General features: G+C 45.1%; 10 protein-coding genes across 10 annotated transcripts; 6 read left to right on the forward strand and 4 right to left on the reverse strand.

Moving 5' to 3' along the window:
* Nucleotides 1–404: 404 nt before the first annotated feature.
* Nucleotides 405–1,625, forward strand: V8C40DRAFT_281842 (amidohydrolase family protein; the record flags this gene model as incomplete). Its single annotated transcript, XM_083221690.1, has 1 exon — nt 405–1,625. Exon 1 carries the CDS (start codon nt 417–419, stop codon nt 1,623–1,625), a length of 1,209 nt encoding a protein of 402 aa, XP_083069974.1. The 5' UTR covers nt 405–416.
* A 1,198-nt stretch (nt 1,626–2,823) lies between these two features.
* On the forward strand, nt 2,824–4,708 carry V8C40DRAFT_281845 (uncharacterized protein; the record flags this gene model as incomplete). Its single annotated transcript, XM_083221691.1, has 3 exons — nt 2,824–3,282; nt 3,329–3,573; nt 3,625–4,708. 3 exons carry the CDS (start codon nt 2,824–2,826, stop codon nt 4,598–4,600), a joined length of 1,680 nt encoding a protein of 559 aa, XP_083069975.1. The 3' UTR covers nt 4,601–4,708.
* On the reverse strand, nt 4,709–6,810 carry V8C40DRAFT_77059 (Zn(II)2Cys6 transcription factor). Its single transcript, XM_083223411.1, has 6 exons — nt 6,568–6,810; nt 5,807–6,478; nt 5,647–5,743; nt 5,312–5,571; nt 4,900–5,219; nt 4,709–4,848 (listed from the first exon to the last, which is right to left on the reverse strand). The coding sequence occupies exons 1-6, from the start codon at nt 6,693–6,695 to the stop codon at nt 4,817–4,819; spliced, it is 1,509 nt and encodes a 502-aa protein (XP_083069976.1). The 5' UTR covers nt 6,696–6,810; the 3' UTR covers nt 4,709–4,816.
* A 389-nt stretch (nt 6,811–7,199) lies between these two features.
* V8C40DRAFT_281847 (general substrate transporter) lies at nt 7,200–8,885 on the forward strand (the record flags this gene model as incomplete). Its single annotated transcript, XM_083221692.1, has 2 exons — nt 7,200–8,530; nt 8,588–8,885. Exons 1-2 carry the CDS (start codon nt 7,257–7,259, stop codon nt 8,883–8,885), a joined length of 1,572 nt encoding a protein of 523 aa, XP_083069977.1. The 5' UTR covers nt 7,200–7,256.
* A 559-nt stretch (nt 8,886–9,444) lies between these two features.
* Nucleotides 9,445–10,287, forward strand: V8C40DRAFT_253524 (uncharacterized protein). Its single transcript, XM_083217636.1, has 2 exons — nt 9,445–10,044; nt 10,099–10,287. Exons 1-2 carry the CDS (start codon nt 9,679–9,681, stop codon nt 10,216–10,218), a joined length of 486 nt encoding a protein of 161 aa, XP_083069978.1. The 5' UTR covers nt 9,445–9,678; the 3' UTR covers nt 10,219–10,287.
* Nucleotides 10,288–10,313: 26 nt separating this feature from the next.
* Nucleotides 10,314–12,934, reverse strand: V8C40DRAFT_253525 (Zn(II)2Cys6 transcription factor). The gene is made up of 2 exons (XM_083217637.1): nt 12,044–12,934; nt 10,314–11,988 (listed from the first exon to the last, which is right to left on the reverse strand). Exons 1-2 carry the CDS (start codon nt 12,922–12,924, stop codon nt 10,461–10,463), a joined length of 2,409 nt encoding a protein of 802 aa, XP_083069979.1. The 5' UTR covers nt 12,925–12,934; the 3' UTR covers nt 10,314–10,460.
* Nucleotides 12,935–13,648: 714 nt separating this feature from the next.
* V8C40DRAFT_281849 (alpha/beta hydrolase) lies at nt 13,649–15,095 on the reverse strand (the record flags this gene model as incomplete). The annotated part of the gene is made up of 2 exons (XM_083221693.1): nt 13,649–14,567; nt 14,620–15,095. 2 exons carry the CDS (start codon nt 15,093–15,095, stop codon nt 13,649–13,651), a joined length of 1,395 nt encoding a protein of 464 aa, XP_083069980.1.
* Nucleotides 15,096–15,668: 573 nt separating this feature from the next.
* On the forward strand, nt 15,669–17,647 carry V8C40DRAFT_269149 (major facilitator superfamily domain-containing protein; the record flags this gene model as incomplete). The annotated part of the gene is made up of 7 exons (XM_083220051.1): nt 15,669–15,891; nt 15,960–16,058; nt 16,425–16,540; nt 16,596–16,879; nt 17,158–17,289; nt 17,338–17,363; nt 17,412–17,647. 7 exons carry the CDS (start codon nt 15,669–15,671, stop codon nt 17,645–17,647), a joined length of 1,116 nt encoding a protein of 371 aa, XP_083069981.1.
* A 537-nt stretch (nt 17,648–18,184) lies between these two features.
* V8C40DRAFT_281850 (flavin-containing monooxygenase) lies at nt 18,185–20,166 on the reverse strand (the record flags this gene model as incomplete). Its single annotated transcript, XM_083221694.1, has 4 exons — nt 18,185–18,395; nt 18,449–19,062; nt 19,126–19,894; nt 19,958–20,166. The coding sequence occupies 4 exons, from the start codon at nt 20,164–20,166 to the stop codon at nt 18,185–18,187; spliced, it is 1,803 nt and encodes a 600-aa protein (XP_083069982.1).
* A 1,098-nt stretch (nt 20,167–21,264) lies between these two features.
* On the forward strand, nt 21,265–22,337 carry V8C40DRAFT_269151 (amino acid/polyamine transporter I; the record flags this gene model as incomplete). The annotated part of the gene is made up of 3 exons (XM_083220052.1): nt 21,265–21,835; nt 21,906–22,225; nt 22,296–22,337. 3 exons carry the CDS (start codon nt 21,265–21,267, stop codon nt 22,335–22,337), a joined length of 933 nt encoding a protein of 310 aa, XP_083069983.1.
* Between the last annotated feature and the right edge of the window lie 418 nt (nt 22,338–22,755).

Genomic DNA, 22,755 nt, shown 5'->3' on the forward strand with positions numbered 1-22,755 from the left:
GTTGGCTCAGAGCTTATAAGTCGGACATAATAAGCCCGCACTGGAGATATAGTCGGAGCTAATGAAGCTAAAGTATGATTATCAAACCCACAGTGCATTAATCAGAGTTACTTCCCATCAGGTTTGACATCTTGAATAACGATATAGAATATGGCTTCTTCTATGAAACTACTAAGGGTTATGTATTTGTGTATCTCGTATACAAAGAGGCTTCGGTCGGATATAGTATTGAATAGTGCGGAGATTTAAAATCCTCACTTCGCAATTCCGTATTTACAGGGTACGTCTTGAATATATAAGAAAACGCAATCTATCTCTCCTCGTTTTTTGAACATATCTATCTGTACTTCTAATGATATATAAAAGAGGCAGTCTTCCACTTAGTCTATGTATCTATCTGCACTGACCCTTTTATAATGTACTTTACACTGCTAGCCGGTGCTTTACTCTTTGCAGATTTTGGATCTGCATGTTTCCCAAATGGACATGCGGCCAAACATCTGGTTGGTTGGACGCCACCACTTATAAAGCCGGAAGTTCGACAAGTTTCTCGCCCAATCCAAAACAAAATCGCGATTAACAACGTCAGAATTTTTGATGGCTACGAAATCAGCGAACTTACCACGGTCGTCATTGATGGAGATGTTATTGGAACAGACGCCAGCGGTGCGGATTGTGTTGATGGACTTGGAGGTGTTTTGCTCCCAGGTCTGATTGACAGTCACTGCCACCCCCTCACACTAGAGCATCTCGGACAAATGAGCAGCTACGGCGTCACAACTGCGATAGGCATGGGATGCTCTCCTGAGCCGGCATGTAATACTTTGCGAAACCAAACCGGCCTCACAAACTTTTACAGTGCCGGGGAAATAGCTACTTCGCCAAACAGTACTCACGCGACGCCTCCGACGGGTCCTCCAGATCTCATCTCAAATGCAAATCAAGCGCAGGAATGGGTGAATCAAAGGGTTGGCAACGGCTCAGACTTTATTAAGCTCATCGCAGAAGCCAATGGCATGACCCAAGCCGAGCATAACGCTATTGTTTATCAAGCACATCAGGCCGGGAAGCAGAGCACGACACATGCCTCAGATATTGCATCTTATAGGCAGGCAGTCATATCCAAGACAGATATAATCCAACATTCAGTCAGCGACCTATTGTTACCAGCCGATCTTGTGAAGCAGATCATAGCCAACAACCAAACTGTTACGCCGACCCTTACTGTTGCTAGAGTCGTGAACGCAAACCCGCTGTTCAATCCTTCCGGGAACGGCAGCTTCCACAATGCAACCCTCAACGCCGGTATAATGCACAAGGCCGGAATACCTATTCTAGTTGGAACCGATTCAAACCTCTTGAATGCAGGAATAAACGTTGCATATGGGTCCTCTGTGCATGACGAACTTGAGAATTTGGTTAGTGCAGGTATGACACCAGCTGAAGTACTGCGGAGCGCTACAGTTCTTCCTGCCCGTCAATTTGGTTTGAACGATCGTGGTATAATTGCGCCAGGGTATAGGGCCGATCTACTTCTGATCCAAGGAAACCCGTTGCAAAACATATCGACTACCAGAAATATCTTGCGAGTTTGGAATGCAGGGCTTGAGTATACACTGGTATAATACTCGTTGTGACCTAACTCTTACGGGTGCAAAGACCGGCCGACAGACTCAGAGCTTAGAGAATTACACTGCTACAACAACGAGATCTCTTTAGTCGCAATAGCCGTCCTACAGTGTAGGTAGTCACGGATGAATAAAAGGCCAACAGACTACTTAAAACATTGAAACATGGAAAACTTGGAAATATAAGTTACCGAAGGAAATTGGCACAGTTGACTTTCCCGTATATAATCGTTTAAATACATTACATACTCGGTTTTTAACACAGCAATCAGATTGGATTCAGCCACTAGCTCATCCTTGCTATGTGATGAGACAACGCGCTTACCCACCTGGCCGCCCACTGGCCTGGCAAACAAGCTATCTTGTAACGTTTGGTTATACCCTTAAGCTAATGAAACAAAAAGCAGGGCAAATAATCGCAGCTGTGGTATCCATGCTACAGCTAACTAGTTGTAAGCGATTAGTGTGTTATGAGGAACCAGATTGCGACAAGAGAAACGTATAATCAACCCCCACACTAGTCTATGGTGGCTTAACAATGATCTTAGACCACTATGGGACAATATTTTCCGTTCTTAGGATGTATCTACTTATATGTTTTGTCTTTGGCACCGGGCTTTTTACCTATTGCAATTGACAGCATAACAAGGAAATAATTCACTCAAGTGTAAGTGTGATATTGCTGGGCGCAGTGCATCAAGTGCATGATGAATCAGTGACTGTTAGTGGGCGCTTGGATTAGGAATATACTTGCCTTTTCCGTTCCATTGCTAACCGCACTCTAATACAACCTCAGTCTAATTAACCCCGCTTGAAACCAAAACACAGCATACTAAGTGCTGCAAAAACTACATCAATAACTGAAGGCAGTTTTTTAGTAAGAAGCCTTTTTACATGCTACCATTGCTTGTTTGGTTCCTTGTATTCCAAATCAGGTACATGACATATCTAGCACCAAACGTAATATCGCGTGACATTTAGTTTTGTTTACTAAAACCTTTCCGCCAGTTCCGCAGACAGTAGTAATGCAACTGATGCCAAAGACAACAGACAATCATAACCTCATTCGACTCTAGTTATATAACTAGGTCAGATATTCCCAAAGTTGTATCAACAGGCAATTAAGAAGAAATAGTATCCTAATACAATTATATACATAAGCGGCATTCAAAGTTCCATCCAGCCAATGACCATCATGTCTCAAACGCAGACAAAATCAGTGGCCGACGCTCAAATCACCCTTAGCGGAAGAATAAACGGCCTTTTCCCACCACAACTTCCTCCCGCATATACCAACTTAACAAAGTTAACGCGTGAGCAGGCCGGACATATCCGCCATATACACAATATTGTTTCCCAAATAGATGGAGAATGGAGATTCATGGGCACGCAAGAGCCTGGCCAGGAATGGTTGGATGGTTACAGATATCAGCTTGCCACTATGGCATATGCCATTGCGGCGGCCCAATATCACCGGATGCCGGCTGCTCGATCCGTCTTTAAGCCTCTAATGGGCCGAATTATACATAAAATGCTTAGGAGGGAGGTATGGGGGTACTGGTTTTTGACATCCCACAGTGGATCTTTGGTAGATCCCGATTTGAAAGAACTACGAAAACCATGGGCAGACCCCATATGCAGAGAAAATATCATGGTGAGAAGCATTCCTTGACACTTTGGAAAAAGTCTAACTGTTATAGTATTCGGGGCATCTGCTGCTCATGACGGCACTATATGCCATGCTGTTTGATGACGACAAGTATGAACAGCCTGATAGTCTCGTCTTCAATTGGAACCCTGTGTATTGGGGATTCGGTCCCGAGCGCTATAGTTACAACCGTTCAACTCTTCAGGAAGCAATCATCAAGGAGATGGAAGCAAACGGATGGATTGGGGTCTGCTGCGAGCCAAATATGGTGTTTCTCGCCTGCAACCAGTTTCCCCTGTAAGTGATATCAAAGTGTGAGAAATAAATATTGTGAACTGATTGACAAAGTACCGCTATGCGAATCAACGATGTCCGCAATAACACCCAAGTTGCACAAGAGGTCTTGGAAAAATATAAATCCGCATGGCAGAAAAAAGGGATGATGGGGAAAGATGGGTTACTCAGAGATGCTTACCGAATAAAGCAAGACTCTCCTGTCGATGCTCTAGACATTGGGTTTCCGGCTTGGGCCGCAGCTCATATGGCCTGGAATGTCGAGCAAATGGAGGATTTATACAACTCAATGGCCCATGGGTATCTGTCCAAGATTGGGGATCGGGTAAACATCAACCCGGACAAAGTTGCCCGGGCAATCAGGAAGCTGTCAGCTGAGAATCCAACCACAGACGCCGCGGAAATCCACGCCAAAGCACGAGCCTTGACCGCAAAAGAGGCTCATACTTATCCATCATTTATGCATCCAGTTTTCGGCTGGGTTATTGAATGGGCTGCTGAAATTGGCCCCCCTGAGGATCTCAACGGTCTGTTAAAGCATGCTGATCAATTCCTTGGCCCAAAATGGCTAGATGGTGGCCTGTATTATCCCCGTCACGATGTTCAGTACGATGAGAATGACAACCATGTCTATGTCGAACCGTTTACTGGCAATGCGGGAATCGCATATGCGAGACTCACAGTTAAGCGTGGACAGGCGACCATGTGGGACAAACCATGGACCAGGGAGCATGTGGGAACTATGCCATGGATTGACGGCGTCAGCCTTGACAGCGGAGTCGACACTTTATCCGGGGTTTGGGACGAGGGAAAGGGCGAAATGTTTGCATCTTTCCGAACTTGGCATGGAGAACCTGCCCGCATAAATCCAGTATTCAACATGCTCCCGATTGGTCACTATGGAATTTACATCAACGGAAACCTTAACAGAGAGAATGTTATTCGGGCTTCGGGTGAAAGCATATCCATCAGCTTGGATGTTAACGGAAGCGACACTGATGTTGTGATAGTCAGGCAGTCAATTAACTGACTTTGTATTTGTTAGTTTTTAGAAGTAGTTGGAAAACGGTGTTGAACCTTTGCATCGATGTGGCGGAAACTTGCGTCATGCTAAAGTGAAACAACACAAAGAGCAGCTGCATGATTAAGAATACCTATAGGTGCTATAGTTCAGCAGAGTAATTAAGAGATGAAGCGCTTAGTGTAGGCGATACATAGTTCAAAGGATCCTTGGTAGCTCGATCAATTATGCTACATCGAGAAGTTTAAAATAAAGGTCTAAAGATTCGAGTTAGCAAATTATAACTGAGCAATAAGAAGAGCCCATACCTCCAATAGCCCATTGACGGCTCAACAGTTTCATCGCCCCCCTGACATCTTCTATGCATGCCTCATATAATAAAGAGTTGTTATCCTTCTGGAAGCCGTTGCAAGCAACTATGCAACGATACATCCAGTCCAGAACAAGAGGGGACGGGTAGCGTGGGGCAGATGGCCAGCAGTCCCGAATTCGATGGGCGACGGGAAGAACCACTTGCGAATTTGTCTCAATTGCCATGTTGTAATTTTTTCTATTAGCCTCCACAGGGCTCTCGGCCAATGTGTCAGATAATACCCCTGAAGATTCGGAATGTAGGGTTAACAGCGCACTGTACATCCGGATTAGCACCAAGCCTGATGAAGCGTGGAAAAAGAAGAAGAAAGCTAAGCTAGGCATATCATCAGAGGAAACATAGCATACCTCCCCAATAGCGCCATGGGAGAACAAAATGCCGTGTCCGTGTCCGCCATCTCCTCATCCACAGTGAGTGACAAGAGTGAGCGAAGGGCGCGATCCAGTGCCTCCCTTTCTTCTGACAAAAAAGCTTCGTCTGTCGTAGGATCACGTATATGCCGAAGAACGCGACCGAGCAAGTGGGTTGCTTGAGCCAGTCTTGCGAATTTTCCCATCTTAACCTCAACAGGCGTCGAGAGCCTATGGGGAGGCGCATTTATCCGTGTCTATTTTGCAGCAGTAAGCATTTATTGTTCTCTCTGCTAGTGTTTGCAAAGTACAGCTCCAGAATTAGTACGCACCCCTTGATTCCAGTCATCGTCTGCCATAGGTAAGTATTGGAGCTGTATTGGGTCTGGGGTACATAACGCTCTCCTAGGACAGCCAATGTTGATGTATCTTGATCATTTCATTTATCAGCCGACGACGTACGTGTCAGATAATATCGGGAAAACTTTGTACCTGTCAAGTATGAGCACAGCCCACCAAGCTCGATGCTTTTCTTCCATCACAACCCAATCGGATGCATCTTGGTTCCAGTTGAGTATCTCTCTATCCAGGTCTAGGGCCACTGCATATCTGGCACAATTGCCAATCGTAAGATATGCAGCAGGGTAAATACCGTTGCCGATCTCATAGAGGGCGGTTAATAATAGAGCCTGTAGTACCGTAATATTTAAAACACCAGCTTGCTCTAGCTGCACAAATGCCTGCCTGATCGAGATATATACTGTGTCCAAGGCTTGTAACTCATTAGATGATCGAGATCCTAGAAGCTGCATGCACATGGCAAGGAGAGAGATCTCAACGTCTGCTTCAACGGAACCATGCAAGAAGCTTCCGTAAAATTTGCTTCGGTTGATAATGGGAAACCATAGATGCACCGAAGTGAAATACCTATTTGCAATTTGTCGAATTTCGTCGGTGCTGGTCAAAACATTAAGTACAACAGACGACGGTGGTAGATGCCCCCTTTCTATGCTCATATGGCAGTCGTTGAATACTCGGCGGTCAAAAAAGTATGTCCCAGGAAATCGGTTTATGGGAACGTCCAGCAAGATGTCCGGTGACAACTGAGCCTTTTTGGGTGAAGCAGGCATCGACCCAGGAGGATACTCACAAGGTCGATGAGTCCTGGTGAGAAAAGTTGTCAGCTACAACTTAATCTAGATGTAACCGACGAATCTCAGACAAGATGGCGTAAGCAATCGTATTTCTCTCACCTAGTGCACAATGAGCATTCGGGCAGCTCTCTGTCACAGCGCCTCTTGAGGCGTTTGCACTGTTGGCACGGATGCATCGCGGGTCGAATGCGTCTTGCGGTATAGGAAACTAAGCTCTGCACCTCCATGGTCTTCTGATACACCGCTATTTGGAATCTGTTACTACTTCGTCGAGAAGAGATGCCACTGTTGTGGAAGAAGCGGCTGAACACGGAAAGTGCGGCGACTGCGGATGAGTGCGGTAGATATATTTCCCCGCGGCAGATTTTTTTCCCTATTTCCCCAGGTTTCTAGTTATTTATAAGACTATGGAGAAAATGTGGAGTTGTGTGGGGATTTGGGGTAACAAAAAATTGCTGGTTTGCGGAGTACACCAGTTAGGTTCACTTGCTCCCAATTCTCTAAGCTACATCTGCCATAGTGTGATACTCCAACTGACGAACATGGTGATTAGCGATCAGTCTATTGAGAAAGTCTGTGGCCTACAACAGTAGCGCAGAGTTAGCAGCGGCTGCAGTTAGTGCCGAGTTTCCCCAGAATTTTGACAGTTCGTATAGCCCCAGGAAACATCAGATCCAGTGACTGACATAACATGGGGGCGGACCTCTTATATCTTGATTCGGCATCTTCTCCATCATGCTGCCTCGAATACATCCATCACGAATTACAACTTTTCTTAAACCATTACAATGACGGCCACAATTGCTACGTTTCTGGGATGCAAGGGACGAGCACTCCGCTTCCTTCAGATCCTGCTTATTGTTGCACCCGCGTTTATATGCTATGGCTTCGGACAAAATAGTGTTGGAAACCTCCTCACGATCGATAGCTGGACCGAGACGTTTCCGCGAATCGACACAATTCATGTGACAGGTGCCCAGAAGTCCAACAACACAACGGTCCAGGGAGCCGTCGTCGCTCTGTTCACAGCAGGCGGCATGCTAGGCGCTCTCAGCTGCTCGTATATAGGAGATAAACTCGGGCGACGGAGTACCATCTTCCTTGGTGCTGTCCTGGTTACCATCGGACAGATCCTCGAGGCTTCAGCTTTTGGGCTACCACAACTTATTGTTGGACGACTCTTGCTTGGCCTAGGCGCTGGTATGCTCAGTGCCACGGTACCAGTGTGGCAGTCTGAATGTGCCCTGCCTCGAAGCCGCGGCCGACACGTTGTGCTTGTTGGCCTCTTTATTAGTTTCGGCTATGTTTTGGCATCATGGGTGAGCCTAGGGTTCTTCCAGATCAAGAATAGCTCTGTGGCGTGGCGGGTGCCTCTTGCAATTCCGAATCTCTTGTCTATCACCATTATGTCAACCATTTACTTCATGCCAGAGTCTCCCCGCTGGCTGATGAAGCATGGTCGTGTCGAGGAAGCCCGTCAAGCTCTTTCTGCTTTACGAGACAGTTCTGGTGATTCTACCGAAGTCAATGCAGAAATTGGACTCATCGAAGGGGTGCTAGAGACCGGTCAGGCTAGCATCACTTGGAAACTTTTACGAAACGGTGGAGACAAGCTTGCATATCGGCTCATACTCTGTCTCCTCATTCAATTCTGGCAAGAACTGAGCGGCAGCGCACTTGTAGCCATCTACGGCACAATAATCTTCCAGCAGAATCTCCAACTTGACAGTCAGTTGTCACGGATTCTCTCCGGCGCTGCTGTCTCTTGGAAGTTTTTGTCCGGGTTTGTCGCGTTTGCCACAGTTGACCGCCTTGGCCGTCGTCGTCTCTTCATGATTAGTGGCGTTGGCATTGGTCTTTGTATGATGGCACTGGCTATTAGCACATCGTACCCAAAAAGCAATCACGCCGCTTCGGTGGCTTCAGTCTTCTTTCTCTTCTTGTTCAATTTTTTCGTCCCGTTGGGCTTCCTCGGCGTCAATTATTTATACTGCTCGGAAGTATCGCCAATCAGGTTTCGCACACCTATGGTCGCAATCTCGACAGCTAATCACTGGATGTGGTACGTGCTTTTGACAACTCCTATTAACTCTCGTTCATACATGCTTACACTTACTAGGGCATATGTTATTACAATGGTGACACCAGTGGCCCTTGAAACCATTGGGTACAAATATTACATCATGTTTTGTCTCGTGTGCGCTACGATTCCTCCAACGGTATATTTCATCTTTCCAGAAACAATGGGACACAATTTGGAAGATATTGAACGCATCTTCCAAGAGGCCGATAGTCCCCGCCAAACCGTTGCTCTCGCTCGACAATTGAAGCACACTACCCACGGCTTGGAGATCCTGACCAAAAACAATGGAGCTATGGCGGAAACCGTGGAGAATGTAGAAGACCCTGAAAAGTAGAGGAGAATGAACGGGAATCTGAACATGACAAAATTATAATAAGCCGCCAGTGCCAATATCAGCGCTGTATAGGAGTACGCTTGAAGATCAAATAGCAAAGTAGATCAATATAAATGAGCAATGAATGCAGGTTCACATACGGAGTATATTTCTCTGATACCAGTCTTTACATGTACATTAATCTTTTTATTGCCGTCCTGTAAAGTAAACCTCTGATCATAATAACACACTATATATAAAAAGTTTAAGTCAACTATTAACAAACGGTCACGAATGTAAAGGAACGATTAATTAAACTGACATCAATAGTTCAATTAAACTATATAAAAGTCGTGGTATATTTTTTAGAGAATGTTTTCGTAAACTGCAAATAACCATTACACAACGAATTGTTGTACTAAACTCATGAGGAGGGGATCTGATACTAGGGTAAGCTTAGAGCCGAAGCGCGGAAGACGCGGAAGGCATGTTGAAACGCGGAAGATGCGGACATCGCGGTGGTGCGCTAACTCGGCCGCCATTAGCTCATTTTAGAAGAATCGCACTAGAACTCCACCAAGGCCTCCTCATCTTGCTCCGATCCTGATCCGAGGTGTTAAGCGGGATGAGAACCCGGAGAAAAAGAGTGGGGGCCATTCGCCGGGCATGTTGGTGTGTTTATATAAGTCATGTAAGCGCATCGTTGTAGTCGATTTCAAGCTGAGAGATTTGGATTTGTCCATTGCACGAAAAGCAGTTTCAGAAATTACATTACAAATATCCGTCCAGCACAATAGCAAGCAGAGAAGCTACAATGCCGCTGTACGACGTCGAATACGTTACCCCTTTAACTCCTCGACAGCAGGAGCTCCTCGCCAATGCCTTTACTACCGTACATTCGAAGCGGTTCAACACCCCGCGGTATTTCATCAACGTTCGCTATACGGATGTCAGTGACCAAGTCGTCTTTCGGGGAGGCATCCGCAGAAAGTATAACCGCCTCATTCTACGCACCCGAGCTGGTAGCAACCGCTCTAGTGAGGAGTACCTAGAGCACTGCAAAGACCTTGTAGGCGAATGGGAGAAGATCGTTGGCAAAGATGGTGAAATGGGCCTTCGAACAGTGTGGGTCAATGGGACCCTGACCCAAGCTCTGGAAGCTGGAATTGGAAGACCAAAGGTATATACGATCTAAAGTGATGTTGAAAAGGATACTGACAACTTGCTCCGATAGACTGGAGAGGAAGATAAATGGATAGAAGAGAACATGTCTCTATTCAAAGAGCTAGCTGCATCAGGAGATGAAGACTTTATAGAGTTAATGAAAGAGCTAGAAGTACGAGGGAAGCTTTAGGAAATGCAGATGGCTGGAACTCATTTTGTCACAAAAGAGCATCTAGAGTCTAATTTATCTGGTTATCACCAAGGATATTTAGAAGGTCTTTGTTAGTCCAATTTGTAGCCTTACCCGCGTTTCTGGCCGCGCATTGAAACTCGACATATTGCAAACCCCAGCACTTTCAAGATTAAGCACATTGTCGACACTATACAATATTGACGGCTATTAGTTTTCCTCCACCTACCACAGAGGCAGAATTAATGATTAAAAACACTAAAAGTAGTAAATAAATCGGTTTGGTCAAAAGGGTCAATCCATCCTGTATGCCAGTCTTCTGAACTGTTGGTGCGGCTCTGGTGATAGGTCTTGCTGTGAGCTGCATTTGCTGTAGTAAGGCTAACGGTAGGTAACTCCATCTCGAGATTGAGATTAGCAAGGTGATGTTCAAGAATAGCAGCATAATATGCAGCTAAGTGCGCATCGTCGACTGCTGAGATCTTGAGCGCCTGGACGCTCTGTTCGAGGATTTGACATAGGTCGATTGAGGTGTTCCCTTCACACGATATAATTTGTCGAAGGCCCAATATTCTTGCTTTAAGTAAGAAGACACAAGCAGTGATAAAACGATGGAATGTACGAGCCGGGTGAAACTTCAACATGTTGTTATGCGCTAGTTGGATTCCTCGTCTAAGGATTTGATATGCGTCGTGAATAACATCTTCAATGAACGGGTATTCAAGTTGCTCTTCTATGACCATTGTTTGCATTCGTGTATTTGTGGGAGAGCCCGATAAGCTGCCGCACTCCCTAGACGAAATCTGCATTGCCACAGCATGTATAGCCGGTGAAATGGTATACATTCTCACATAATGGTATTCAACAAAGAGCAAGTCCCGTGGTGAGCTCTCTGTTGTCTCAGCACCAGGCTCATCAGGAATTTGGCCAAGGTACTTGTGTCGCCATTGACTCAAAATAGGTTTGAAGTGTTCTATCAGCTCGATATGGTTTCCCGCCAACAGCAATTCTCGCATATTTGATGCAGACGACATCATTGAAGCATGTACGGTTTTGGTAATCCTGAGTAGGTCGATCCAGGCTTCTATCGTTTGAGTGGAGGGACCCGTTGCTCGGCTGAGGATGGACTGGCTGAATGGTAGCGGCAGTAACGAATGGAATCCAAGTCTCGCTGCGAGCAGAGTTATGTAGATGAATAACAAGTCGCACACCTTTGTGCGCCGCGCTTCTTCCACTACATCCGTTTCAACTCCCACTCTCTCTTCTTGCTGGCTCCTGAAAACACCCAATTCGTGAGCCAGCATATGAGCCGAACCCAAGATCATCCAAGACATGCGATCAAATTGCCTACAGGGCTCGATAAAGCCTTCAAGCCAATTGGGTGATTTTGTATGCAGTGAATCATCTGTTATTGAAGGTTCACCATCCCACTCATCATGCGAGTCCATAAACTGCATTGCTTGTGGATACCATTCTGTCAAGAGTAGCAACGCTTCGATCGTGCCAAGAGATCGGAGTCGACGGTTAGAGGCTCTTCCTTGTCCCAGTGAGATCTGCTGCAAGAGTTGTTGAGTATGATGCCAAAGTCTATCATGTATATAGTGTCCTTTAGAGATGGAAGCCGTTCCAGAGAGAGTGTGATATCTGGATGAGATCATCAAAATTGTCAAACAGAGAAAAGGCTCTTGTGAAACAAGTTGACTGTGATTTGCGTGATCGGCAAAGTAATTTGTTAGAATAGGAGATTTTGGAGATAGGTTCTCGAAGAACCTGTTCTAGACTCAGTATCTGAATATTGATGATAAATTGGGAAAAGGGAACTTACGCATCGACGTAATATACTGCCTGTTCTGCAGAGAGCAAGCCCATCCTAACAAATTTGTACGAGGCCCATGGGGATGAGGAATCTATATTAGCGTTGAAGATCCTCTCAAGGCCTACAGATGAAGGATATCTGGGACTTTCAAGAGATACATGTGCCCCTTGTGCGGCGGCCTCGAACAATAAGTTCAGGGGATCGTTCCCCTTGCAGATGAGAGTGTTTATGACGATATTAGTCAAGCGATGGTCTGTTTGACGCAAACCGGCCGTGGTTGGCAAAGTCTGGCTTTGGTGGCTAGTCGAATCAAGAGGCGGATGCACTAGACCATCCTCGATATGAGAACATCTCAAGCCTTTGACAGTTGAGTCTTCTTGCATGAGACCGGATGAGGGTGATATCAGTTGGCTATATCGTGACATTTGTGATACTGGAGAACGGGTACTGTTCGTGTGATGACCTTGTTCCATTGGTTCTCCCGATTGAGTTTGCTCGACATTGACACCATCTACGCGGTAAAGATCAGAATTGGATCTACTAGTTTCATCGCCATCGCTAATTGGTATATCAGGCTGGAGGTTGGCTGGTTCTCTAGATAAATCGCAGGCCGCTGCGTATGTGCCTGACGTTGCAGGAGAGGTGAGATGTGAATCTTTTACTCGATGTAGACTGGTATTGCGCTCTTCACGGAAGACGCATTCGCGGTTTGCACGACGGCATTGTGCACATGGAGGCCCAGAGAAGGCGTACAGGGATTGATCACCGCCACCCAAGTCGCAACGTGTCTTTCTCTTCCGACATGCTTCACAAGCCTTATAACCCCTCTTATACTGTCGGGTCGGTGGGTGGCTTTGTTTGAGTGTTTTTGGCGCCGATGGAGGCATCATAGCTTAGTAGTCGATAAAAGTATTGGGAAAAGGTAATTTCAGAAAATGTGGAGGGTTGTGTTCTGTAGTATTTAAGTAATCGCGCCTCTATTACGGTAGCTGACATATAGCCGCATCATCCTCTAACTAGGAAAGCCCCCTGAGCGAGTGGCTTAGTGTGGCATTATGCTGATTTTAGTACAAATGGAAAAACCTAAACGGAGTTTTTTGAATGGTAAACCTGTGTGGTCTATAATGTAAGATGAACTAAAAGGCATAAAACAGCGCTTGTGCACTGGAATACAGAATACAGCGCGTTTAGTATAGGTCGTCTCATTGTGAACGACACACTACGTACATGTATGCTAGTTGCATTTATCCACGCGCAGACAATAGATCAGGCGCTCAGTATTGTATTGTCTATTTTCTACTAATACATCCCTAGTTCCTTCTTATACCAATGATGGTAATCACACAAAATAGCATCAAAACTTTTTCTATTACTATATAAGTAATATACGACATTGTCAGTCCAATTGAGCGACCATTTATCTAGCTAGATCTAAACCAGCCACGGCAACATTTACAAAAGAGATTAGGTTCTGAAACTCAAAGGAATTTATAAAACAACTGCGTATATATATTTCAAGACTCTCATTTAACAACTCTTCAAAACATCGGATACCAGAATCAATGCCCCAAAGCTTGGCAGGAAAGAGATGAATGTTGTGTTGCGCGATATTACTTATACTGGTGGCGATCCCCATTCCTTTATCTGAGTTTCCATTTTCTCTTTTAGAGACTCCAACGGCAAGGGAACCAGCTTGCTAATGTTTAATTTAGTTTTGAAGAGAGGGTTACCACTCCATTGCATTGCTTCGGTCCTAATAGACTCTGGATTGTCAATGGTGGAACAGATAAAAGATGCCCAACGTTTCTTGGAGTACTTCGAAGCTTCCACTTCTGGAATAAGAAGTGAAAAGTTGTGTGGCATGGCAGAGTACTGCTCTAAAACAACGGGGACACCTTGAGACGCCATTCGTTGCGCCACAAACATTCCTTGATCTGCTAGGCATTCTTCTCCCACGCATATCCATGTGGGGGGTGCACCGCTCCAATCATGTGTGGTGACAGGGGACACCAAAGGATTCATGAGAGCATTGTCATTTGCATAAACATGATGTCGAGGCGGATTAGCAGGCCAAATTTCACAAGGATCGAAAGTCGTAAAAGGCGGGCCTCGTGCGGGTATAATGTCGTATTGTAAGTTAGACTCGCTGTCCAGCGCTCGAGTTAGGTCATTATATGGGGATAATATGGAAACCCCAGCAGGAACTGGCAAGTCTCTTTCTTGGCGATCCCAAGTCAGTCTACCCGACGCATTTTTGGACCCCTCTCTGGTGATCTCCAAGATAAGTTGAACCAGGGCAATGGCAAGGTTCCCCCCAGCGCTGTCACCGGCGAAGCATATGTCCCTGGCTGCAACTGGAGCGTGCAAGCTGCCAGCAGGGGGATACAGAAGATATAGATATGCTGCTAGACCCTCAATCAATGCGGTTGGGAAAGGATTCTGCGGCGAAAGTCGATATCGTACGGCGAGGCATCGCCCGCCAGTATCCCGGGAGAGCTCATGAGTAATTCGTCTTGGTTCTCGCCCCATTCTCCTGCGAAAGGTATTAGCGCAGGATCAGAAATAGACAATGGTAAAAGTGATACCAGAACTGCCCGCCGTGGAAATACAGGATCGTAGTTTTATTTTTGACCCCACGCATCATTGTCGCATACAGCCTTTCGAGAGTGCCTATGTCTGAGGCTGTTCCGTCAGAACTGGGACGATGACATATCCACTCCATAGACACCGAAGGTAGTTTTATGTCTGGAATGCTTTCTTGACCATCGCCGAGATTTCTAATTGCCTTGAATGCAATAGCAATGATACTTGTCTCAAATGCCAGAGTTAACTTCGTTGATACAAGATATATACACTCCTTTACATCCACATCTCGTAAAGAGTCTTGTTGGCAATCAATGAGTCTCCCAGGCTTCAGGTTACTTGTCGATGATCGCACAAGAGCCAGAAACATCGCGGTCTTTAGGTCAAGGAGCGAAGCAGTTGGGGAGAGCCGCAAACAGTGGAGGATGGCTGCTTTAATCAGCACTATAACATACGCGAAACTCGAGTAGGCTGGCATTTTTGCTGTAGGTTTACCATGCGCAATAGGCAATTCTAGACTTTGTTCAGAGAAATGAAAGGGATTAGTTTGGCTCTATATGGTTGGTTCATTGGCAAATAGCCAAAAGGTTCAGGAGAGCAGGTCTCTACAATCTCCGTCGGATATCCACGGAGACCAGCGTGATTAGCTTCCAAAAATCTGGGGCCGACGGAGGTGCCTCCGCCGGGAAATATTCCTAGCATCATCAATTGACCATGCGCTAAAACAATTTCGCCACAGCTGTCCGAAGCATACCTGATATACCAGAAGAGATAATTGGATTCTGCAAGCGGCTAAGCACAGAAACGTGGATCATTAAAAATGTAAGGGCTTGAACTTACGTACGCTCCGTCGGGACCTACAATGCTTCGTCGCAGTTCCCCAGAAGAGCCATTACCCCACGGGGAATGTGGATAATGATCTGGGGCACCAAAGCTTTTTAAACCGATGCTCATCGTTCCAGACCTTGTCTTGCTTCTCTTAAAATATATTCACTTCAAACCGAATACTTGCCTCTTTGTCATAAACTTAGTGAATAATTTCTTGTTTATCATGGCCCAAGATATCGAGACAGAAAAACCCATAGTCAGGGAAGTGTCCAAAATTACAGAAGAAAAGCCGGCCTTTGCAGATGCAGCACTAAGCTTTCTGCATGAAGTGGGAGAGACAACATTCACGGAAGATGAAGAAAAGAAACTTGTTCGAGTCGTTGATTGGATGATCTTGCCACTGCTGGCCGCTGTATACTTTTTACAGTTTCTGGACAAAAATCTCAGTACATTTAGATCCTCCCAGATTCTCTTCCAAACCCTCGTTTTATCACAAATCCTAACCACGATTCAGTCAATTTTGCGAACATCATGGGCCTCGGAAAAGATACGAACTCTACACCATCTCAATTCTCCGACCTTGCGCTAGTATTTTATGTCGCTTACCTCGTTAGTGAGCCATTCAGCAGCTTTCTATTACAGAGGCTGCCAGTGGCAAAGCTCTTAAGCATAAACGGTATATTACACCTGCAATCGTTAGAAAATTTCTAATCTGGTACTCCAGTCATCTTATGGGGACTGTGCTTGGCCTTGAATAGTGTATGCAAAACATATGCTTCACTGGTCGCATTGAGGGTGCTGTTGGGAGTTTTCGAAGCTTGCGTGTCGCCCAGGTATACAAGTTCAAAGGTAGCCACCAGAACTCAAGAAACTGATATTTGTCTACACTAGCATGATCATAATCAGCTGCATGTGGTACAAGAGAAGAGGTTTGCGCCATCCACCCAAATCTTTTAACCATTTTCTGACATGCGTGCAGAGCAACCACTCCGAATCGGCTTCTGCTGCGGGACAGTTGGACTTGGCATCATTGTTGGAGCATTATGCTCTTATGGCTTCCAGCATTACCACGGCAAAGTTTTCAAAAGCTGGCAGGTAAGCTTCTTCATTGAGAGTGTTGAGTGACTTTTTAACCTTTTGCCTGTGGCAGATCATGTTCCTCGTCTTTGGCCTTGTCACTATCGCAGTAGGCATTTTGCTGCTGATGCTTTTGCCAGACAATCCAATGACCTCGCGACTGAGCAATAGACAAAAGGCAATTGCTGTCATCCGACTGAGAAACGATACTACGGGCATTGAGAATAAGACCTTCAAACCTTCACAATTTTTCGAAGCTCTTCGCGATCCCCATACTTGGTTAATATGTCTATTAACCACTGCCATTAACATACCAAACGCCGCCGTAAGCACCTTTCAGGCAACTATCATTCAAGGGTAAGTAAATCCCGCTTATTTCGGCTTCCTCACTAACTGAAAAGCGTTGGGTACACTGCAACGCAAGCTGCGTTAATTAGCATCCCGAGCGGCGTCATCGGGATAATAGCCATTTGGGGGGCGTCATATACATCGTTCAAGTTCAACAATAGATCGGTGGTAATAATCTTACTAGTTGCAGCCGGTATTCTCGGCGGTGGTCTTATGGCTTTTTTGCCTAGCCAAGAGAAGGTTGGTAGACTGATTGGAACATATCTCACTAATACTATTCCATCAAGTATGTTCAGTTCTGCTGAGGGCTATAACTTTACATTGACTTATTCACCAGCTACGCCAATTATTTACTCCTGGGTTGCCGCAAATATTGCCGGACACACCAAAAAAATCACAGTTAATGCAATGCTTTTGATGTAAGACTATCTTTCACGAATTTGACAACTTTGACTAAAATTCCACAGGGCATTCTGCCTAGGAAACATCATAGGTATGGCGTATGTAATTGGTGAGAAAATTAAGAAGCTGATCGTTATAGGCCCACTGACGTTCACGAACCCACCGGCGTATACTGCAGCGAAGATTACAATTGTTGCCGTTCTATGTTTTGCAGTGGCTATTGCACTTCTTTTAGTCTATCTCTACCACCGAAATAATGTACGGCGGATGCTTCTCAGCTCCGGGGATAACAGCCAAGCAACTGCCGACAGTTCGTTTCTGGATCTTACCGACCAAGAAAATGAAAACTTCATAGTAGGCTATTGCCCTTTTTAAAGACGCAAAACTATATCATAACATGCTGATTTTATTCTTAGTATATACTCTGACGTCTTTCAGATTTCTTGAAAATTAGAGAGACTATACTTCTAAATTTTATCGTTGTTTGGTCCAATTGTACATTTTGCCACTCAATAATCCTACCATTAAGCCTCTACCGGAGGGTTACTACAATCGGGTGAAAGCTCTAGACTTCTCACCTGTTCTCTATTACCTTCAAACAATTGTCCCGGGTTGCGTTGCCGTTGCATATTCTCCCCAAAGGGTTGTATCGTGAAATCTTGGTGAATGCCTGCTGCTACTTGTGGAGCCTAATATGCTCGTGGCTCATTTCGTATGGTTAACCAAGCTTCAGACGAGTATTCCTATAGGGGAGTTTTTGTAAGATACCAGTACCTTATTGAGGAACAAGATGTCTTCGTATTTGTTAGTATATATGCTGGAGATTTATTCCGTAACAATGACGCCAGAGTTGTGATAAAATTAGAACAATAATATAGAAGATAACTAGTTAGTATACTGTGTGGTTTCTAATTAATAAGTCTTCCAACTTTCTCTATTCCTTAAGAAGGAAAGAAGGTGATTCCAACGTGTATTGAATAAGAAGTATGTAATTGTAATCAAGATGGCCAGTCGTCGGAATATTCGGACATTTCTCTTCCTACAGCCTTGCAACGTCCATGATACATTCCAGTGAGACCATGTAGGATAGAGACATGTCCAGCTTTGCCACAACATGCTATAACTGTGCAATGTATGTCAGGATTCAGTCGACATCATGTTGAAGTGTAAACTCACGGATAATTGACTGAGTTGTGACCATCGCTGGATAGGTACCAACTTGAACAGCCGCCGCTATTCCAAACCATATTCTTCAACGCGGCCTGTATTTCTTGGTTGTATGATAACGCTGCCTCTGTTTTTAAATTAATCTTGGAAATATCGTTCTGTAATAGTGGGCGGATGAGCTTAATAGCATGGGTGATCTGGTTTTCAAGGCCCAAAATGACGCTTGAATGTCCGCTAAACGAATTTGGGCCAAACAAGGCAAAAAAGTTCGGAAATCCATCCAACGCAGTACCTTTATACATCTGAGGACCTCCTCTCTTATCAAAGACAGAGTTCAAACTTTTTCCGTCTAATCCGACTACCATTAGTGGGTGGAACCAACTGCTTACTTCGAAGCCGTTGGCAAGGATAATAACATCACATGGTATTTCTCTTTCTTCCATCTGAGCTTCCGATGGATGTGTCTTCCGAGATGGCGCCAGGATCGCAGCGGTGCTGTTTACACTTTTGAGCCCCAGAGTAGTGAGTTCGAGCCGGGGATCAGATAGACTTGGGAACCAATCGGTGTCGAATATCCGGCGCTTGCAGCCGACATCGTAATTGGGGGTGAGAATTTGGTGATACTGTAAAAAGCAATGAATCAGCGCCCATCAGGTTGCCCCATCTTGTGGTGTAGAGAAACCCACTTTTGTTGGAGCTGTCTTGTGAAGATGAGCAAGTAAATCATCTCGTAGCTTCTCTCGTGCTCTATGGCTGGACTCTGACGCGCCAAAATAAGCAAAAGTAGCATCAATTTGAATGGCGACAATCTTTCGAAGAAAGTTCATCAGACCGGGGATTGTGCTGAATAGTCTTGGCGCAAGCTTGTTCCAGCCTTCGTCCCCAAATGGTGGTGTTAATCTTGGAACAACCCAAGGCGCCTCTCGCATTAATTGGGTCACTCTCTTGACACCCTTTTCAGCAAGAAGTTTGGGAACAATCTGAGCCGCGCTGCATCCTGTACCTACCACCAGAACGTTCTTTCCAGAGAGGTTAACATTCTCATTCCATCTGGCTGAATGAAAAATTTCACCCTGAAACTTGTCATGGCCTGCAACATCTGAGGGCCAGCCGCGTGGTTCTACCAGGCCCCCAACCGCACTCACAAGTACTTTGCACCGTACGATCTCTGATGAGATATAGACCGAATCGGGGCCATCAAGATTTGCCCGCTTTTGCCGTTCTGCCGCAGAGAGGTCTCCCATACCAGGAACCAGATGGCGAACAGTTATTTCCCATTCATTCTTAAAGTCATCCCACTGACAGTCGACAACGTCAGAATTCAGCTGTATCTTGTCGATAAGCTGATATTTTTCGACGATTGATTGCTGATACCGCAGTATTTCCTCTCCATTGGGAAAGAATGATGACCAGTTGGGATTCTGATGAAAGGAAAACGAATAAAATATTGCTGGGCTATGCCACAGATGACATTAATCTCCAGAGTGCCGGCAAGAACTTCATCAAAAAAGGACTTACATGTCACATGCGACACCAGGGTATCTGTTTATCCACCAAGTCCCTCCAATGCCGGACTGGCGCTCAAAAAGACGAAACTGATCGAAACCAAGCTTATCTTTCAGTTGGCAAGCCATACCAATGCCCCCCATACCGGCTCCTAGTATGACCATTGGATAGAAGGTATGGTCTGAGGATCCATATCCCCGAGGTTTTGACGGTGCAAGCATTGTGTCAACTCTGGAAATATTTCACCAAACAAAGCAGTTCAATTGTAAAGCCCCAATCTTACAAAAAAAGGGTTATCAGTCTATGGTGTAGATTGCTCCCTATATAACTTAGACGATGCATGTACATATCGTTCACTCTTTGACCTCAACTTCCATCGTCTATTGCGGTAACCGAGGCATGCGGTAGTTATCTCCTCAGGGCAGATTTCGGAGTCGTCTCGCGGAAACATGGAACTCACGGAACCCGAAATGTCGTTAACTCATATGGGTAAGTATCGAAAGGGAGAAGGCTGTTAACAGTATACGAATGCCGACTCCAAGGACTGACTTATCTTATCTTGCCGCGCTTCAGTTTCACTAGTTTTCGCATCGTTGATCTAGCCGCCTGAATACTACATGATTTGTCCAATGTTTAATTCACCGATCACAATAGCCCGGCAATCACTAGCTTCTCTAGATTCCGCAAACCCGACACTGCCGTCACGCGGGGAAATGCGGAGAGAATCTGGAGAAAGAGCCACTTTCCAGTCGGCTAGATTCACGATTCAAGTGTTCTATATCAGCGGAGCACAGTGCGCATGAACTGTCCTGGAGAGGTCTGGAACAAACATGGAGAGGGAGGATATCTGCTATGATCCATCACTTCATTATCGCTCCTTGGAAACGTGGCGTTTCTGATAGGCATTTTCATAATCTATACTGCACATAGAATTGTCGGAGGAATGATCTATCAAATGGAACAGGGCTAAATCGTCATATTTGGCGCCTTATCTTTGGCGCCAAAAAGAAGTTGAGGAGCTGAGTGTGAAGCTGTATCAATGATTTTTAACTCGCTAATTGATCAACCCTTGAACCTTTTTCTTCCCGGATTTCTCTATTGCGATTCATGAGATATTTTTTTTTATTTCGAGATTCAAGGCCTTCCAAACCATATCTTTGTTCTCTATCTCTTCACTCAACAGCCTAATTACAATGCAAAAAGACATGCTGGAAGCAAATCACGTCGAAAGCGTAGCAATGCCATTACAATCGAAACGATGTATTGTCCTCCCCGAATCCTACTATCAATGCACTCTAACTCTAATAATTGCTTCAGATATGCCAAAGAACGACGGCATTGCTGCAGATACGTCGATCCAGCTCTCCCAATCCCATGACAGTCTTCGAAATGGCGAAACAGTTGAAATGACAAAAAACCTCAGCACTTGGGCTTTGATTGCTAATGCTTTCAATGTTTGTAATAGCTGGGCTGGCCTCGCTGGCAGCATGGGAGTCGCTCTTATTCAAGGAGGCCCCGTGTCTCTAGTGTATGGGTTCCTTATAAGTTCTAGCTTGTATGGCTGCATAGCTTTAACTATGGCAGAGCTGGCGTGTGTATATCCTACCGCAGGAGGGCAGTACCACTTTGTTTCTATCCTTGCCCCGAGCAAGTATTACAGAAGCTTGTCTTATACCTGTGGCATGGTCACAAACTTTTCTTGGATTGCCATTGGTGCAGCTATTAACATGATTTTCAGCGAGCAACTCATTACATTGATCATGTTTTACCATCCGACATTTGTCCCACACCCGTGGCACCAATTTCTTCTGTATCAGTGTTTTGGCTTGGTTATATTGCTGTATAATCTTTTGGCTCTGAAAAAATTGCCGGTTACGCATTACCTTGGATGTAAGTCTCTCTCCATATCAACAATATGTTTTGACACTATTCATTTTATGTTATTAACAACTCCAATTAGTCTTTCTCTGCATCTCTGTCTTCTTTGGCTCATTCTTCGCTATGCTCATCCGATCTTCACCAAAAGCACCTTCAAATTTCGTGTGGACTACATTCATCAACCAGACTGGTTGGCCAGATGGAGTTTGCTTCATGTCTAGTCTGCTTACGACGTGCTTCATTTACTCGGGTCTTGATGCTTCTTTACATCTTGCAGAGGAAGTACCGAACCCTCGAATTGCCGTCCCGCGTGCTTGCTTAGGTGCAATCGCCATTGGCTTTTTGACGGCATTTGCGTATCTTATCGCAATGTTATACAGCATCGTGGATCTAGACTCTATTGTAAACTTTGATGGGTCTGTTTTTTTTTTCCTTGTATGATCAATACGTCAGTTTATTAACAAGAAACCAGATTTCTACCGTTCGAACTCAATCGACAAGCACTCCGTTCTGATAGCGGAGCAATTGCTATTCTCATATTGAGCATTGTAATGACGTTCTTCATTCTCAATGCGGTACTCCAAACGGCTTCCAGGTTAACATGGGCATTGGCGAAAGATGATGCCCTTATGTTTTCCAGTATTCTTCAGAAACTGCATCCTAGTCTTGGTGTGCCTGTTTCATCACTGCTGGTTAATGCAGTATCGCTAGCCTTGTGTGGATGCATATATCTGGCATCCTCTACTGGTATGAAGATGATACCTATAATACCCATAACGCGTTACTAGTCACTGATATTTCTTCATGGCGGATAGCCTTCAACGCAATCCTAGGCTCCTGTGTCGTGCTCCAACAATGGTCTTTTTTAATGCCTACTGTGCTTCTCATCTACCGCCAAAGATCCGAACAATTTTTACCTCGGGATCGAACTT

Source organism: Trichoderma camerunense, assembly GCF_050948025.1.
Source record: "Trichoderma camerunense strain CBS 138272 chromosome Unknown V8C40scaffold_17, whole genome shotgun sequence".
NCBI lineage: Eukaryota > Fungi > Ascomycota > Sordariomycetes > Hypocreales > Hypocreaceae > Trichoderma > Trichoderma camerunense.

Bases quoted from the DNA above. Each gene is read 5' to 3' on its own strand.
- V8C40DRAFT_253524 (XM_083217636.1), top strand. From the start codon at position 9,679: ATGCCGCTGTACGACGTCGAATACGTTACCCCTTTAACTCCTCGACAG. The intron at 10,045-10,098 runs GTATATACGATC...TTGCTCCGATAG, and splicing joins CTGGAATTGGAAGACCAAAG to ACTGGAGAGGAAGATAAATG.
- V8C40DRAFT_253525 (XM_083217637.1), bottom strand. From the start codon at position 12,924: ATGATGCCTCCATCGGCGCCAAAAACACTCAAACAAAGCCACCCACCG. The intron at 11,989-12,043 runs GTAAGTTCCCTT...AGTCTAGAACAG, and splicing joins GCAGTATATTACGTCGATGC to GTTCTTCGAGAACCTATCTC.
- V8C40DRAFT_77059 (XM_083223411.1), bottom strand. From the start codon at position 6,695: ATGGAGGTGCAGAGCTTAGTTTCCTATACCGCAAGACGCATTCGACCC. The intron at 6,479-6,567 runs GTGAGAGAAATA...TTTTCTCACCAG, and splicing joins GAATGCTCATTGTGCACTAG to GACTCATCGACCTTGTGAGT. The intron at 5,744-5,806 runs GTACAAAGTTTT...GAAATGATCAAG, and splicing joins GCTGTGCTCATACTTGACAG to ATACATCAACATTGGCTGTC.